Source organism: Pyrgilauda ruficollis, unplaced genomic scaffold, assembly GCF_017590135.1.
Source record: "Pyrgilauda ruficollis isolate IOZ18807 unplaced genomic scaffold, ASM1759013v1 scaffold46, whole genome shotgun sequence".
NCBI classification, from domain to species: Eukaryota; Metazoa; Chordata; class Aves; order Passeriformes; family Passeridae; genus Pyrgilauda; species Pyrgilauda ruficollis.
The window spans coordinates 856,425-871,949 of NW_024526155.1; the positions used below are offsets into that span (position 1 = coordinate 856,425).

Genomic DNA, 15,525 nt, shown 5'->3' on the forward strand with positions numbered 1-15,525 from the left:
CTGAAATTCAGGATTTTCAATGGGGTTTATCACCTGCACATGCACAGTGGAAACATCAGCAGCTCCATAAAGACAACTTGGCTTTAAAAAGTGTTAAAAGTTAAAGTTAAAAGTCTTGGGAGGTTCTGGTGTAGGTGTGTTTGTGACTGGAATAATAGGGAAGGGGCAGACAGCAGAGCAGGGCTGGTGTTGATAGAGCTGTCTTCTGGTAGAGTCAAGAGCTCACCTTCTGCTAATCTCCACATTTTATAATCTGCATTTAAAATGCAGAGTCTTCCCTCCTGCACTCAGAAAAGATTTAATGCCACTGAGCAGCAGCGAGGTATTCCAGTCCTAAAACTTCATTAATTTTACACAGCACGCTACAGAGCATTTCCCAGTTCATTACAAAGTATTACCATAAATAATTGAATCCAAACTAAGTGCAGTTGTGATGGGTTATCTTTGCCTTTTTATAATATTTGCTCATTTAGCTCCTGATTTGGAAAATTCCCCCCTTTGGAGAGGATCAGTTAATTGTTGGAAGGAATTAGGGAGGTTATAAATGTCTGGATCTAGTGGCTGTACATGGGTTTTTGTGCCTGGACAGGGTGTAATGGACAGTGCCCCATCTTTTAGCCTAAATGAGAGTGGGAAGAGGGGGGAAAAATTGCTAAAGGATGACAAAAAGAACGTAATCCATGCCTTAAAATAAGAGGAAGGACATAGATGAATCCAGTTCAGTGTTATCTGAAAAATACTTAAATGTGAGGAGACAAAGGTAAATCATAGAATGTTTTAGGGTGGAAAGGACACAACCCCTGGAGAAAGTTTTTTGGAGAGATTTGTAATCAGAAAACAAGGCAGAAGAAACAAGGGAGGTGCTTTGAGGAGTTAAGATTAATTAGGGATTAAGAAAGGTTTGCACGAGATTGTAAACCAAGCTGCACCTCTGGTGGAGGTGAGGCGGCTCCCTTGGAGAAAATCACTGTGAAGCAGAGGAATTCAGTGCCTGGGAAAGAGCAAGTGCCAGAATCAGGCTGTCAGGTGAGGGAGACAGGGGACTAGGAAAGGAGTTTGTGATCTGGTGGCAAAAAAGCACTGAAATTGTGTGCTGCAGTCGCTTGTGGGAAGTGATAGTCAAACACCAAGCAGGAGCTGAGAAATGCTCCCCATGTCTTTGCTCACAATCTAGGACAGCTTGGGCTTCAGCCCAGAAAGAGCCAGGAAAATTGGATGGAAGTCAGTAAGCAAAAAGTCATTAAGAATAGGGAGAGCAGGAGGTAAGAATCATTTAAACTCTCTCTCCAGCATGGCTGAGTTGTGAATTAAGGAGTGTCTGCTCACAGGATCCCAGAATTTGCAGGGCATGAGGGAAGAAGTGTCATTTGATGGCATTTTAACTAGCAAGGATAGGCTGGGAAACAAAAATCCGTACAGCAATTCCCTTATTAGATAGAGAAGGACAGAGAGAAAGACAACCTTGTCAGTTTTTCAGAAGTTGTCTGGATGACAAACACAAAAGAAAACGAGGCTTGGGAGGTTTTACCCCAGCTAACCCAGTGCCAACAGATGTTGGAAGCTAAAGAAATATCAAGGTTAGACATGAAATAAAATTCATAACCCAACAGGGCTGTCTGTGTGCTGGGGAGGTTGGGATGATCCTCTCTTCCAGGAATCTGGGGCTCTGCAGCTGAGTCACATCCCATCAAGGAACAATCCCTTCTCTTTCCAGCCAGGTTGTGCTCCTCGCAGTGCTGCTTTAATTGCAATTAAGGTGAATGCACTTCTGAGGTTGAAATGGGCCATTGCATGGTCCAGAGACTTCCCAAATATACCTAGGGCAGCACTGATGGACCAAACTCACGGAGCCAACATCCCTTTATCACTGCTGTGCCCAAGATCTGTTGAGGGTTGGACCGACCCAGCTAATGAAAAGCTGTGGAGGAGCCCAATGACAACTTTGAAGGTTGTGGCATTCACATTCTCTGAAAAAATTCCTTCGCCCAGAGTTTTTCTCCTGGGAAGCTGGAAGGCATCAAGAGAGGCCTCAGAGAAAAGGAAAACAATTCTTATCTCATTTGCTTCTCCTGTGCTTTGCTCCCATGTGGAATGTGTTTGGAGATTGTTTACCCACAGGTGATTGTTTCACTGGGTTCTGCTGTGAGTTGTTTTCACTCTTTGGCCAATCAGGGCCAAGCTGTGTCGGACTCTGGAGAGAGTCACCAGTTTTCATTATTATCTTTTTAGTATTCAGTAATGATCCTTTCTGCATTCTTTAATTATATAATACAGTATAGTAAAGTAGTAAATTAGCCTTCTGCTAAGATGGGGTTCTCCTCATCATTCCTCCCTGCCACAGGGATTGCCTGCACTTACAATAGAAGGTCACTTGGAAATTAGTGCAAAGTGCACGGGAGAAAGGAGAAGAGTCAGGGAGATCATGGAATCCTAGAGTGGACTGGATGGGAATGGGCCTTAAAGCTCATCTTGTTCCCAGGGACACCTTCCACTGTCCCAGGCTGCTCCAAGCCCTGTCCATCCTGGCCTTGGGCACTTCCAGGGATCCAGGGGCAGCCCCAGCTGCTCTGGGCACCCTGTGCCAGGGCCTGCCCACCTTCACAGGGAAGAATTTTTCCCAATATCCTATCTAACCCTGCCCTGGCAATGGGAAGCCATTCCCCCTTGCCCCATCATTCCTTGACCTGGGTGAGGAGATCCAGATCATCTCTTTTCTTGGCTGACCTTTCTCACCTTTCTCTGGGAGAGCAACCTTGAGGCACAGGGAGCTGCAGCTGTCTGGGACTGCTCCAGGTGATGCAGAGGGGACACTGAGGCTGCAAATCCCAGGGCAGCAGAAGCAGGAGGTGAGGGCACGGCTGGCACACCAGGCTTTACAATAAATGAGAACAATCCAGCTTTGGGCACTGGCTGCCTTTAGTCACAGGAGATGGCTCCTTCCTCAGCAGACACTATGACATTTTCAGTGCACTAAGCACTTTCTGCAGGACTGATCTCTAGCCATCTGAGCTCCTTGCTATTATCTAATAATTATCTGGATGTCTCTGCATAATCTGTCTGGTTTTAGAATGACTTTTTTTTTTTTTTTTCCTTTCCTTCCAGGAAGCTGCAATAAACCCATGAAATTTGATATTTCTGCTGTGACAAAGGCATGAAATGCATGAGCTTTGATCATGAATTGCATGGGCCCTCTGCTTACAGTGTGGCACTCCAGCCAGATGTCACAGGGCTTGTTTTAGCAACACAGAACTCAGTCCCCACTGCTATGGGAACGTTTCACCTGTTTCTGGAGTGCCTTGGGCTTTCTGCATGGGACACAGGCAGTGGAATTTGCAGAGGGAATCAAATGTTTTCCCAGCTGATCCCTTAAGAAGTGACGCTTATTTCTAGGGGAATTAATTCCTGGGATCTGCCCAGCACCTCTGCAAATTGGGATCCATGTGCCACAGCCCCCCAAGCAGCTCCAGCATTTTGCCCATGACATGTGAAGTGACTTTTACAATCAGGTCCTGGTCATGCTCCTTCTTCCAGGCTGTCTGCAGAGACTTGAGGAAGGAGCATGCAAAGGTCAGACCTATCCACGTCCCTGAGCCCCTGGGGCAGGCAGACAGCAGGGATATTCTAATGGATCAGGCAGTTATTTATTGCTCTGGAAGAAATAAATGTCTGTACACGTTGTGCCCAGCCCAGCAGTTGTGAGTGCTCTGCTGGCACAGACAGGAGCCGTGCTCTGAAAAGCCTGGGAGCTGGTTATTATTTCTGGTGAAAGCACCGTGTTCCAGCACTTGAAGGAAATCAATACCCCGACATATCCAGCCTCCTTCCCAGCCTGCTCCCACAGAGAACCCCAGGAATGTTCTAGAGAGCACAACAGAGCCTCCAAACCATCAGAGCTGACCCAAGAGCAGTGGGCTAGGCAGAGGCTGGAAATGGCTTCCACACACTCCCTGCTCCCCAGCTTTAAGACTACCCTGATGTTTTCATTTACTGGGGATTTCCAGCAACACTAAAGGGACCTTCATGCTGGCACATTGATGTCAGAGCTTGTAGGGTGTAAGGGGAAGATGTGTGCAGATGTCAGTAGGGCTTTTCTGCATGGTGCAGGGGGATGGAGCATTGTGTGGCTCTTGGGAGGATTGAGGATTTGCACACCAACCCCAGGAATGGTGAGGGTCCTGCTGGTAGAGACAATTACGGGAGGTTGTGGCCTCAGTGATAAGAGCAATTGCTTTAGGAACAGAGAACATTGCTTATCACAGAACCGCAGAATAGTCTGGGTTGGAAGGGGACATAAAACCCATCTCAATCCACCCCCTGCCATGGCAGGGACACCTTCCACCATCCCAGGCTGCTCCCAGCCCTGTCCAGCCTGGCCTTGGGCACTGCCAGGGATCCAGGGGCAGCCCCAGCTGCTCTGGGCACCCTGTGCCAGGGCCTCAGCACCCTCAAAGGGAAGAATGTCGTCCTCACATATGATCTAAATTTCTTCTCTTACAGTTTAAAAAACTTGTCCTATAACTATCTGCCTTTGCAATTAGTTGCTCTCCAACTTTTTAATAAGACTCATTAACCACTGGAAGGCCACATTGAGGCCTGGCCTTATGGACATGGCTGCTTTCAGACCTCCAGGAACTCTGCTGGCGGGACTGCTCCAGAAAGAAATGTGTCTAACCCTTCCATGGAATGGAAATAAATAAAAAAAGAAAAAAAAAAACCTATATTTTCATGTGCAGTGAAGAATTTATCCATGATTTTTAAGCTACCTGCTTCCATAGCATCACTTCAGTGAGTCTACAGAGATGAGGGAGCCTTGAGCTTCCCTGAGCACAGCTGGCCATACATTTCAGGGCAGCAGCGAGCTGCTGGGCACTGTCACAGCCCATGTGCTCTAGCAATGAGCTGCTTTGTCTACTGGCCTGCAGTGGTTGACCCCACACTCCCTGCTGGGGTAGTCGTTGTCCCACTCAGTGCTTCCTGGGGGGTTTGATGCACCAGGAGAACGGGGTCCAACACTGTTCTGAAACTCAGACGAAATATGGGAGAAGTCCTGCAGGGTGGAGAGGAAAAGGAGGGTTACAGGGGCATACAAAGCAGGAGAACCTCAGATTTAATGATAGTGCATAATCACATTTACAGGCATTGTCCCCAAAACCTGTCAGTTCAGAGCACAGGAGGAGCCCCAGGGACAGAGGGAGGTCCAAGCCCAGACATGGTGTCAATGCAGCAGGACATCTGACATCCCTTTTCCCTGCTCTTTTTGTCAGGACTCCCCTCCTTGGGGCTGGCAATGGCTGTACAGGGCACACAGCCACAAAAGCCTTTTGGTTTTTTGTAGTCTGGTCACCAAAGCAGTGTCCAGTGCAGGCCAACTCCTGTGCAGTGCTGAGTTCCCCACCCCAGTGCGCAGGAACAAGGGACAGCCACACAAGCAACACTGTCCCCATGAGCTGCCACCACTGCAGTTCTGCAAGGACACTGAGGGGCTGCTCCAGCTGAAAGCTGATCAGTTTTCCCCATTTTCTGGGGTTGGTTGAATTAAATTTATATCTATTAGGCAATGTATATAAACCAGATTCATGATAGTTACCTGGCAAAGAACATGATTTTTTTCCAAAATACCAAATTAGGGCAATGGGGGGGTATTTTTAAAATTTTTATATTTTATTCACAAACCACGTGGAATGAAGTTTCACAAAATGCTGCTCTCAGCAACAGCTCCCACCCCAATGAGTGAGTGTGAGGATCCCCTGTAATGCTCTCACCAAGTTACAGAAGCCACTTTGGCTGTGCAGAGCTAAAGCCAACCCCTGTGCAGGAGAAGTCAGGATCATTCAGGTTGCAGAAGGCCTCCAAGATCATCGAGTGCAGCCATTAACCCAGCACTGCCACCCCACCACTAAACCCTGTCCCCAAGTGCCACATCTACACATTTTTTGAATGCTTCCAGGAATGGGGATTCCACCACTTCTCTGGGCAGCTGTTCCACTGCCTGATAACCCTTTCAGCAAAGACATTTTGTTTAATTTTCAGTCTAAGCATTCTCTGGCACAACTTGAGGCCATTTCTTCTTGCGCTGTCCCTGTTCCCTGCGAGCACAGCCCAGCCTGGGGCTGTCCCCTCCTGTCAGGAGTTGTGCAGAGCCACAGGGTCCCCCCTGAGCCTCCTTTTCTCCAGGCTGAGCCCCTTCCCAGCTCCCTCAGCCCGTCCTGGTGCTCATTCCCTCCCTTGGTGACAACAGCCCAGCCCCAGCGAGCCCCGAGCACTGACCTGCTGGCCGGGAGGCGAGGCGTTCATGGGGGGCTGTACCTGTAGTGCCATGGGGGGGGACAGGAGGGGCTGCTGGGGGACCTGCTGCATGCTGAGGGGCTGGGGCAGCAGCGAGCTCTGCGGGTGGTGCAAGGACAGCTGCTGGTGGAGCGGGGGGCTGATCTGGAAGGAGGGCGGGGGGGAGGCACTGATGCTGGGCAGCAGGGGCTTGGAGGGCAGGGTCCGGGACAGCCCCGCGTGGGGGTGGCCACGGTAGCTCTGCAGCTCCGACGGGGACAGGAAGGAGCCCAGGCCGGGGTAGGGAGAGGATGCCTGCGGAGGCATGGGGTACATGGGCTGCTTGGGGGGGATCATCTTGGAGGGAGGGTTGCTCTGGGTGCTTTTCGTCTCCCCCTGGTCGGCAGAGCTCTGTGGGGAAACAGAGTGGGAGGTGGTGAGGAAGGGAAAGAGGAAACATCGATATGCATCCCGAGATATCCATCAGTGCAGATGAGCTCCCCATGGATCCTGCTGCTCTCCCACCTGCCAGCCCTGCAGCAGCTGGGTGCCCACAGCCTGGGTGCAGCATCCATAGCTGGAAAACTAAAGTCCAGTAACTCAACTGTGCCTTTGGCAGAGCCTGGAGCATCAGGGGGAATGAATCTGATGCTTCAGGTTTTAGTTTTTATGTTTTTCACATTTTGTGCTGCTTTAGTGTGCAATTCTGAACTTCATATGAGGGGATGGTGAGCTCTCTTCACAGAGTAGGGAGACAAAACAATTCCTGCTCTAGCTGGGGACCAAGGACAAATGATCCAAATCTCAGCCCCAAGAGCACAAACACCGTGCTCTGAAGAGAGAAAAACAAGCAGGATGGGAGTGCATGGGCTGCAGCTGGAATTGGACAATGAACTCCAATCTGCAAATGGAGCACAGCTGATCACAGTGAGAGACCCCGTGAGTGCTCGTGCATTTTGGGACCATTTTGGTTCATCTTGGGTGCAGCCCTGGCTGGGCTCTTGTGCTGCCCAAGGTGGATCCATGGAGGCCTTTTAATAAATCCCTGCTTTATTCTTTAGCCCTGTCCAGCCTCTGCTCTAGGTCAGCCTGCACAAGGCATCAAACCAGTGCAGAGGCAAACTGCCCACCAGCAGCTCACTGCTGTGGGTGGCTGACAAACCCCTCCTGCTTCCAGCAGAGTACAGATGGGTCTATAAACCCTCTGCTTTCCATCTTGTGCATCCCAGCAGCCCTGGTGGGTCTATAATGCATGGGACAGTCATGGCATCATTTTAGCTGGAAGGAGAGAAGGACAAGGGGAAATTTTCTGGACAATGAGGGTTTTATCCTGTGATGGGCCCTGTGATGATAGTCTTGATCCTTTCTCACTCAGAAGTCAGGACCACACTGTGCTGCTTTGCTCAAAACAAAGTTTTGCAGAAGAGCAATTGGAGAAATTGTGAAAAAACCAAAGCTATAGACCACATGCCTCCATGACTTCCACAGCTTCTACGACTCCTGGCCCACACTGCTGAGAGGCACGTTCAAGACAAGACCCTCAGAGGTTCCAGAGGAACCAACAAGAGTTTTAAATCTTCAACAAGCCCTTCCCATCCCCTTTCTCTGTCCTTGCTGCTGTTCTGTTCAGAAGTTGGCAGCTCCTGGTCTGCACAGAGGCTCTGAGCCTTTCCAGCTCACCATCACCACACGGATGCTGCAGGTGACAGGTGCTTTGGGAAATCACTTTATTTCCCAAGGCAGCTGAATGTGATAATTAGGCTCTGAGGATGTGGTGTAGTACCCACTCACTACCTAAGGGCAGCCTTACCCCTGAGCCAGGAAGATTTTGAGCTCCACAGGAGCCCCCCAAACTCCCAGGCAGCAAATGCTGTGTCCCCTCTCTGGAGTGGAGGAGGGCAAGCTGTGAGGTCCCTTGGGATGGGCATCCACATCCAGGAGACTGGGCCCAGCATTGCTCCCCAGCGTGGTCTTGCAGCACTGGGAGCTCCTGTCTGAGCCTGAAATGCCCTGACATTTCACTGTTAGGCACTGGAATGGGCTCTCTGGGGTTGGCCTGGCTGCAGTGTGGTAAGCACCCAAGTGCCCACGTCTCATCAACCCATAACTATGGGGTTTATAAACTCCATGAAACTCCCAAAAACTCCCTAAAACTCTCTAAAATTCTGGTCTAGGCTGAGCGTGCACAGGAGAAGCCACACCTGGGGTCCTGAGCAGGTGGGACAGCCCAAGTGCATGGAGCAGGGTGCAGCAGGGTGCTGGTACCAGTGAGCCCAGTGCTGGGTGTCACCTTCCCTGGGCCAGTCCCTGGTGCCACCTTGTCCTCCTGACCCCTTTGCTGCACTCACACCCCAAAAGCAGGCAAGGAACAGTGGGGACAAGCAGCAGGGACCCCTTCACCCCACACAGGGACACTGATGAAACCCCCCTGTGCTGAACCCATCCAAAGTGGGGTCTCACTGCAGGGCTCAAAAGGCAGATGACAGCCCAGCTCCTGCCCTTACCATGCCACAGAGCCCCTCTTTCAGCCCTTTGGGAAGGTGCTAATGCTGGTATCAGCTCTGATACCACAATTACACAGCATTTCTGATAAGTGTGCTCCCCCCTGGAGGCTCCTGTGGGTTGTAACCTGTCTGTGAGCATGGCTGTACCTTGGAGACGAGGCTGGCCCGGTACGCAGCCAGGGCTTTCAGGTACTCCTTCTTGGCAGCTTCTGTTTTCCTCTTGTATGCCTGAAAGGACCAAGGGATGGAAAATCATTAGGAGAGGGAACAGGGGGCTGCTGGGCTTGGCTGCACCCCACCTGCACAGTGGGAACCCCCTTCAGTGGGGCTGCGTGCATGAAAAGCTCAGTTCTGCTGCAGGGGAATTTACACCAAACCAAGAAAATGAAACCCCTGGATTGGACCCTGCTGGGAGTTTTGATCTGATCCCATGCTGGGACCTCTGGTCAGAGTGGTCTGTGTGTTTAGACAGGTATTTGTAAGAGATACAGTCTGATTTTATAAGGTGAACACAGTGAAATCCCTTTCCAACAGGAAGCAGAGTAAAGAGTGATCCAGGCTCTTGGAAGAGCAAGACAAAAGCCCAAATCCTCAAGTACAGGACTATCTTTAAAGTCCCTTCCAACTCAATCAATTCTATGATTCTGTGATGACGACCATTCTTTGATGATGACCAAAAACATGTGAGACAGTCAGAATTCCTAAATTATCCCTTTTTTTGTCTTAGTTTTACCAATATTAATCCTTTAGAGCTCAAAACCTGCAGTCTGGACAGCTGCGAACTGCTTTCTGATCTTACAAAAACTGAGATTTTTGCCTCATGTTATGACTTGGTGAGCTGGAGCTTGCAGGGAGGCAGCAAGTACCAGGAGAGTTCACTTCCCTAAGACAAAAATAAAAGATTTGGAAGAGGGAATTATGGTTTATTTTTCCATTTTTCCCTATAATGAGAGACGCTTCATGATCATGTCAGTGCTGGTCCCCTTCCTGCCTGGATCCTGGCTCTGCACATGGAGGTGAAGACCTTCAATAAATAATGTGAGATCCAGCCTGTCCCCAGCAGTGAGTCCCCATGGGATTACACAGAGCAGTATTTTAAAACTGAATAAAAATTTCAGGATAAAGGCAGGAACTCCCAGGGAAAATACCCACCAACCCTGTTCTCCACTGGAAACCCAAAGCCTTCCTCATTGATGCACTGAAAGTTGATTTCAATTAGAACAGATTTGCATGTGTTTAATTCAGCTTTTAAACCAACAACAGCTTTCAGCTGTTGAAACCCTGAAGCCTGGTGGGCACATGCTCTGTCCAGGATGATTTGGGTTGGATATTGGGAAAAATTTCTTCATGGAAAGGGTTGCCCAGCCCTGGAGCAGGTTGCCCAGGGAAGTGCTGGAGCCACCATTCCTGGAGGTGTATAAAAGACCTGTGGGTGTGGCACCTGGGGACATGGCAGTGCTGGGCTGACAGTTGGACAGGATGATTCTGAAGGTATTTTCCAACCAAAACAATCCCAAAAATCTATGATTTCGCTTATTTCCCCCGCAAATTCCCATGGCAGTGGCAGACTCCCTCCCAACAGTGACCTCTGAAGGGAGAGTAACCTTCCAGCAGTTGAAGTGAATGTGAGTTTAAAATCAGTACAGATAAATTCTATTAAAAATGGATTGAAAGCCTTATTTTCATTGCTAAATCACAGCGAGTCCTGTAATGAAACGTTTTGACTCGACACACTGGAGGTCTCAGACGGCAATTTTCTGAAATGGAGCATTTCTCTACGTTTGTCTTTGGCTTTATGGCATTCAGGAAATATTACATTTGCTCCATTCAGAACAAAATTACTTTTCAAAATGTCAGCCTGAAGAAGAGTTTGCCTGTGAAAAGTAACTATTTCTTCAAACAGTATCAGTTCCCTTAATAAAAGCTATTACCTTTCTCTACAATCTCCACATCTTTTATTATAGAATCAAAGAGTGGTTTGGGTTGGAAGGGACCTTAAAGCTCCTCCAGTTCCATCCCCCTGCCATGGGCAGGGACACCTTCCACTGGAACAGGTTTGTGCCCATCACAGCACCACAGAATTTATTGTGTTCAGCAGCAGAGCTGGTGGATGCTCTTAAATGTGGTACCTGATACCTTCGCAGCAATGAAATAGAAATTCCTGTATCTCAGTGTTTAAGAGTGGCCACAGCTGGATGCTGCTCTATGGAGAACATTTTAAATTATTTTTCCTCTATAACAGCAAAATATAAGAGTGATTTTACCTTTTTTTTTTTTTTCTTTTCTTTTTTTTTTTTTTTTTTCCCCTGGTATGGTGGGAAAACAAAATATTCAGAGCTATGCAGAGATAAATTCAATTATTGGCAAGACTTGCCTGGAGCAAACCCTGCAATTTCTGGACAGTGAGAGGACAGGTAAATGAGACTTCCTAAAACTAAATGCAAATAAATAAATAACCAATAAAGTCTGTGCCTGTCTTCATCCCCATCACTTGCTTTTTCTGCTAAATGCTTTTTTTCCCTGCCACTCTTCATCTGTTCTTGTCTCTTTTAGAGATCTCGTGTTGGGATGTGCTGCTGGCTGGGGTCTGGTGCCGGGCTGGGCAGGGGCAGCCAGTGGCTCATTCTGCTGAAGGGAGGGGGGATTGCTCAGCAGGAGCCTCTGTGCTCCCTGGGCCAGGGCTGCCAGGAAGGGCGGTGGGGTGAGCTCAGGGACTGTGCTCTCTGGTGTTTCTCTGGTGAGCTCGAAGTTCTGGAAGATTCCCAGTGGATTATCTGGGTTTTAATCATAGAATTCCAGAATGGTTTGGGTTGAAGGCACTGTTTTGATCCCCCCCTGCCATGGCAGGGACACCTTCCACCATCCCAGGTTGCTCCAAGCCCTGTCCAGCCTGGCCTTGGGCACTGCCAGGGATCCAGGGGCATCCACAGCTTCTCTGGGTGACCTGTGCCACCACCCTCATTGTAAGGAACCATCCCGAAGGGTCTCCTGTTGGGAATTTTGCAGTCCTGCCTTGCACCCACACAGGGCTCCATCAGGGACACTGACCTGCCTGTCCCCAGGGAATCACCACGCTGACGTGGGATCTGAACAAAGCTCCTCACAAATCCTCTGTGTAAAGGCAGCTCTAGTGCAGCATTTATAACCTTTAAAATTTTAATTTAAACATTGACAAAACCACGTACGTTCTAATTAAATCCCATTTTCTCCCAGGGATTTTAATTTTGAAGTAATTTATCAGATTTAAGGATCCTCAAAACATTTTGCATGTTTTTCTTCCTAACCTGCCATGCCCACTGATTTATTTTCCTTATTCATTAGCAAGAGGATTCATTAGTCATTAAGTGAGTGGGTGGGTTGGAGGGGGGGGGGGTAGGAAATAAAAATGGTTAGTGATTATGAAAACAAAAAAACCAGAGCTGTAAGAAGCATATGTTGGGATCGTAATCCTGACACCTCTGTGTCTCAGCAAAGCAGCCAGTAATTGTACCATAATGAAATGTTCTTGTTTGATAACAAGTTAATTAGAGAAGACAATTATTGCAAACCCCGCTGACGCCCACGAGCGGCTCCGTGTCGCGCAGGCACTGAGTGACAGCCGGAGCTGTTCTCCGTAACCTCTGCATCCCAGCCCTCCTGCTCCAGCAGGAATCCTGCTTCCCAAGCCTGGGAATGAGGGGAAGAGCTCAAACTCTCCCCCAAAAAATCGAGGGGTGCACTGACCTCAAGTGGGAGGGTCTGTGCTGCAATCCCAGGTGGAGTTTGGGGCGTTTTGCTTCACAAAAAAGGTGGAACCTCAGGAGAGGAGAGATGGGAAGTGCAGGAAAGGTCTCCAGGAGGAAAGCTGGGGGGGAAGACCAAGAGGAGCCACCACAATGTAGCAAAGGAGGCATGGGGTGATCCTTTGCATGTAGGAAAAAAGGGAAAATAGGCTTAAACTGCACCAAGGGAAATGTTGGGTAAGCACTGGGAAGCCTTGGGAGCAGTAAGGATAATTAAGCACGGGAAGACATTGCCTGGGGAGATGTGTAATCTCCACCACTGAGGGTTTAAGAACAGATTAGGAACACATCCATCAGGAATGGCTTAAGTAGAGATGATCCTGACTTCAGGCATCAGTATGGTCTAGTTGACCTCTTAAGTCTCTCCTTGCCCTTCTTTCTATGATTCCATGACTGGTTTTTTTCTTCTCCCACACGTGCAAATTTGGTTTTTATTCTGCTTGTAAGTCTGCAGGGTTTTTCTTGTAACTATTGTACACTTTCCTGCGAGATATGTATTGAGATCACTATCATTTATGGCTTATGCACAAGATGTCTCAAAGCATGTCCTCCCTGCCACATTCCCCTTTCTCTCCACACATCCTTACCACAGCCACTGGAAAGGTAAATAGGGAACATGGACAGATTGTCCTTATTCCTTCCCAGATCCTCCTTTCCTCTGTGCATCTCCCTCTGTATCCCCTTCTTGAGCCAGACTTATTCTGTCCCTCCCACCATTAAAACCAACTAACCCAAGCTACACTTCCAGAACAAAAGCTGTGGTCTGGATTGTAAGTCTTGAGGTCAACAACCCTGAGGACACCTCCAGGGAAGACCCTGCCTGTGGGAACTATGTGCATGGTTTTAGGACAGCTCCTGCTTTATCCTGGTGGAGACACAGTGCTGGGAAGCAATTCCTTTGGAGAAAGAATGGAAGAGCCTGCAATGAAGCAGGAATTGCCATTGGTTAAAGCACCCTGAGAGGTGCTCCTGCTCTCCACTGCCTTGACTTCATGGGGTGGTGTGGCATTCACATTCTCTGAAAAATCCCTTTGCCCAGGATTTTTCTCCTGGGAAGCTGAGAAGCCTCAGAGAAAAAGAAAAACAATTCTTATCTCATTTGCTTCTCCTCTGTTGTGCTCATGTGGAATGTGTTTGGGGATTGTTTCACTGGGTTCTGCTGTGAGTTGTTTTCACTCTTTGGCCAATCAGGGCCAAGCTGTGCCGGGACTCTGGAGAGAGTCACCAGTTTTCATTATTATCTTTTAGCATTCAGTAAGTATCCTTTCTGTATTCTTTAGTATAATATAGTATTCTTTAATGTAATATATTATCATAAAGTAATAAATTAGCCTTCTGAGAACACGGAGTCAAATTCATCATTCCTGCCTTCATCAGGACACCGCGCAAATACAATAGGGTGGAAGTCATCCTCGCTCCATGTGAGGGCACAAGCTTATTCCCAGGACAATCCACTGAAGATTCCAAAGGGAACGGGAGGGTGACAAATCCAAACCCAAACCTCCAATGAAAACCACACACCATTCACCTTCCAAACCTCTGATCTTGCTCGCCAAGAAGGACAGTAACACTCGTGGAGCTGTTAAAAGCAGATCTGACCTTTCCCATCCTCCCCATCGTTATCCTGCTCTCCACCAGACCTCTCTTAAAGATTTGTTTGGGGTTGGTGCTTTGATCCCTCCCTGGTGCATGGCTTTCCTTGACACCCAGAAGATGCTGAAACCTCCTTCCAGGCCAGAGCAACTGCCTGGACCCTTCCAGCCCTCCCTGCCAGGGCTTTGGGGCTGCAGGAGGAAAGTGCATCCTGCTGTAGCTCTGGTGCTGACAAAGCTGGAACTGGGCAGTTTGTAGCTTGGCTGTTCCCATGGGATATCTCCCCTCTGGTGGCTCTTCCATAAAACAGCTTTACAGCTGGCCCACGATGCCCCTGTCCCACCACAGGCCCTGCAGTGTCCTGTCAGCAGCTGATGGATCAGGTTCAGTGAGCAGATGGATCTGATTAAATGGATGATCTATTGCTTTGTGCTGAGCAGGCAATTCTTCTGCTGGGTAATTTACTCCTGGAGTGTGACTTGATCCCTGGAGCTGTGTTGTTCTCCAGGCTGTACATTTGTGTCAGAAAATCCCATTTTGTGTTTGGCCATGGAGTCACTCAGCATTACTGAACTGGTCCTGGTGAAGCACAAGCAAGAACTCATCTCTGGTACCTTTGTGTCCCAAACTCAACTGAAAATGCTGGGTTTGCCCAATCTCTGCTGGGAAGCTCCGGGTTAGCCTGGGGATCACCCAGCAGATTGCTTGGGAGCTCCTTGGTTCCTCTGCTCTCAGCTCCCAGGGCCTATGGAAACACCTGCCCAGGGCTTTGGCTTTGTGGCTGGACTTGCTGACAAAAAGAAGCTGGTTCCAGAGACTCCTGCAGCTGCCACCTTGGCATTGACCTCTGTGGTCTCCACCATTGCTTGGCTCCAATCCAACCTCCTCTTCACCAAAATACTGCAGGGAACAGGGAGGTGCTTGGAGAGGGAAGAACAGAAATTGGCAGAGGAGAGTGAATCCAGAGACTTCTCTGGAGAGGCTCCAGGCTTACCACCCCCAGGAAATCCCCCTGAAGGAGGGCAGCCACCAGGGCTGCTGTCACCTGCTCTTGAGCAGGTCTGGCCATGGTGGCCCTGTGGAAGCAGAGGAGGGGCTGTGGGTGGCACAGGCTGGCACCGGGCTGTCCGTGCCAGGGGAAAATCCTCCTAGGGAATTAGCAGAGCTTGCTCCAATTTAGAGCTCAATTTCTTATAATTTCTGTCAAATCAGGCAGCCCTTTTAAACCTTGCTGGGGAGCACTGCTTGAGATCTGCTAATGGAAAATCCCCCACCGAGGCACGGGATTCTGGAGCTGGGACCTGGAGCTGCGGTGGATTCCTCTGACAGGTACCCATTGGATGCTAATGGCTGAATTAGCATTTCACTCTGCAGCAAAGTCG

At 49.0% G+C, this 15,525-nt stretch overlaps 1 protein-coding gene across 1 annotated transcript in view; it reads right to left on the bottom strand.

Moving 5' to 3' along the window:
• Positions 1–4,888: 4,888 nt before the first annotated feature.
• The window catches only part of TOX2 (TOX high mobility group box family member 2), a 144,690-nt gene continuing 134,053 nt past the window's right edge, over positions 4,889–15,525 (bottom strand). Inside the window, exons 6-8 of the mRNA XM_041478675.1 lie at positions 8,916–8,996; positions 6,268–6,675; positions 4,889–5,047 (exon numbers count right to left, since the gene is read on the bottom strand). Coding sequence (XP_041334609.1) covers positions 4,889–5,047; positions 6,268–6,675; positions 8,916–8,996 — 648 coding nt within the window. The remainder of the gene's footprint in view (positions 5,048–6,267; positions 6,676–8,915; positions 8,997–15,525) is intronic.